The sequence below is a fragment of the Lottia gigantea genome (assembly GCF_000327385.1).
Source record: "Lottia gigantea unplaced genomic scaffold LOTGIsca_324, whole genome shotgun sequence".
Classification (NCBI taxonomy): Eukaryota; Metazoa; Mollusca; class Gastropoda; family Lottiidae; genus Lottia; species Lottia gigantea.
The window spans coordinates 35925-36768 of record NW_008709089.1 but is presented as its reverse complement, the minus strand read 5'-3'; the positions used below and the strand labels follow the sequence as shown (position 1 = coordinate 36768).

At 45.6% G+C, this 844-nt stretch overlaps 1 protein-coding gene across 1 annotated transcript in view; it reads left to right on the top strand.

Moving 5' to 3' along the window:
* Positions 1-44: 44 nt before the first annotated feature.
* Positions 45-844, top strand: part of LOTGIDRAFT_175631 (hypothetical protein) — a gene marked incomplete at both ends in the record, with an annotated part of 11345 nt that continues 10545 nt past the window's right edge. The window contains one exon of the mRNA XM_009058127.1: positions 45-672. Within this exon, the coding sequence (XP_009056375.1) occupies positions 45-672 (628 nt within the window). The remainder of the gene's footprint in view (positions 673-844) is intronic.

The window sequence follows — 844 nt, the reverse complement described above, 5'->3', positions numbered from 1 at the left end:
CCCGAGACGCTTTTTTCGGCGGAAGGACCAATGCCATCCAACTGATGGCCGTGCCTAAAGAGAACGAAGAAATCCGATACTTGGACGTGGTATCCTTGTATCCATACATTTGCAAATATGGTCGGTTCCCTATCAACGAACCCGAGATCGTCGTTTCACCAGATCAACAGAACTGGCAACAGTACGAGGGATTGATACAATGTAAAGTCGTACCACCGAGACGACTCTACCACCCCGTTCTGCCTTTCAGATGGAACAACAAAACCACGTTTCCACTGTGTCGTTCCTGTATTATGGAGAATATGCAGGAGTCTGAGATTAGCGAATACGTGCCTTGTGCCCATTCCGACGACGAAAGAGCCTTGGTCGGCACCTACGTGTCCCTCGAACTCAAGAAAGCCGCTTCTCTGGGATATAAAGTCATTCAAGTCTTCGAAGTGTGGCATTGGGCCGAAGAAAAATGGAGTCAGTACGACACTCAGACCAAAACGGGAGGGTTGTTCACGGGATACATTGACCACTACTTAAAAACTAAAATGGAAAGTAGTGGTTACCCTTCGGAATGTCGCACTGACCAAGAAAAAGCCCAATTTATTGCAGACGTCTACCAAAAAGAAGGCATTAGTCTCGATCCTGCTAAAGTGATCTACAACAACGGAATGCGAAGTTGCAGTAAGCTAAAGCTCAACATTTTATGGGGTAAATTTGGTCAACGGGACAATTTCAGTCAAACGGAATACATTACCGAACCAGAGAGATATTTTGATCTTCTGACGGATGTCACGCAATCCATTAAAGACGTACAATTGGTCAACGACAACATGGTGATGGTGGAACGATTGAA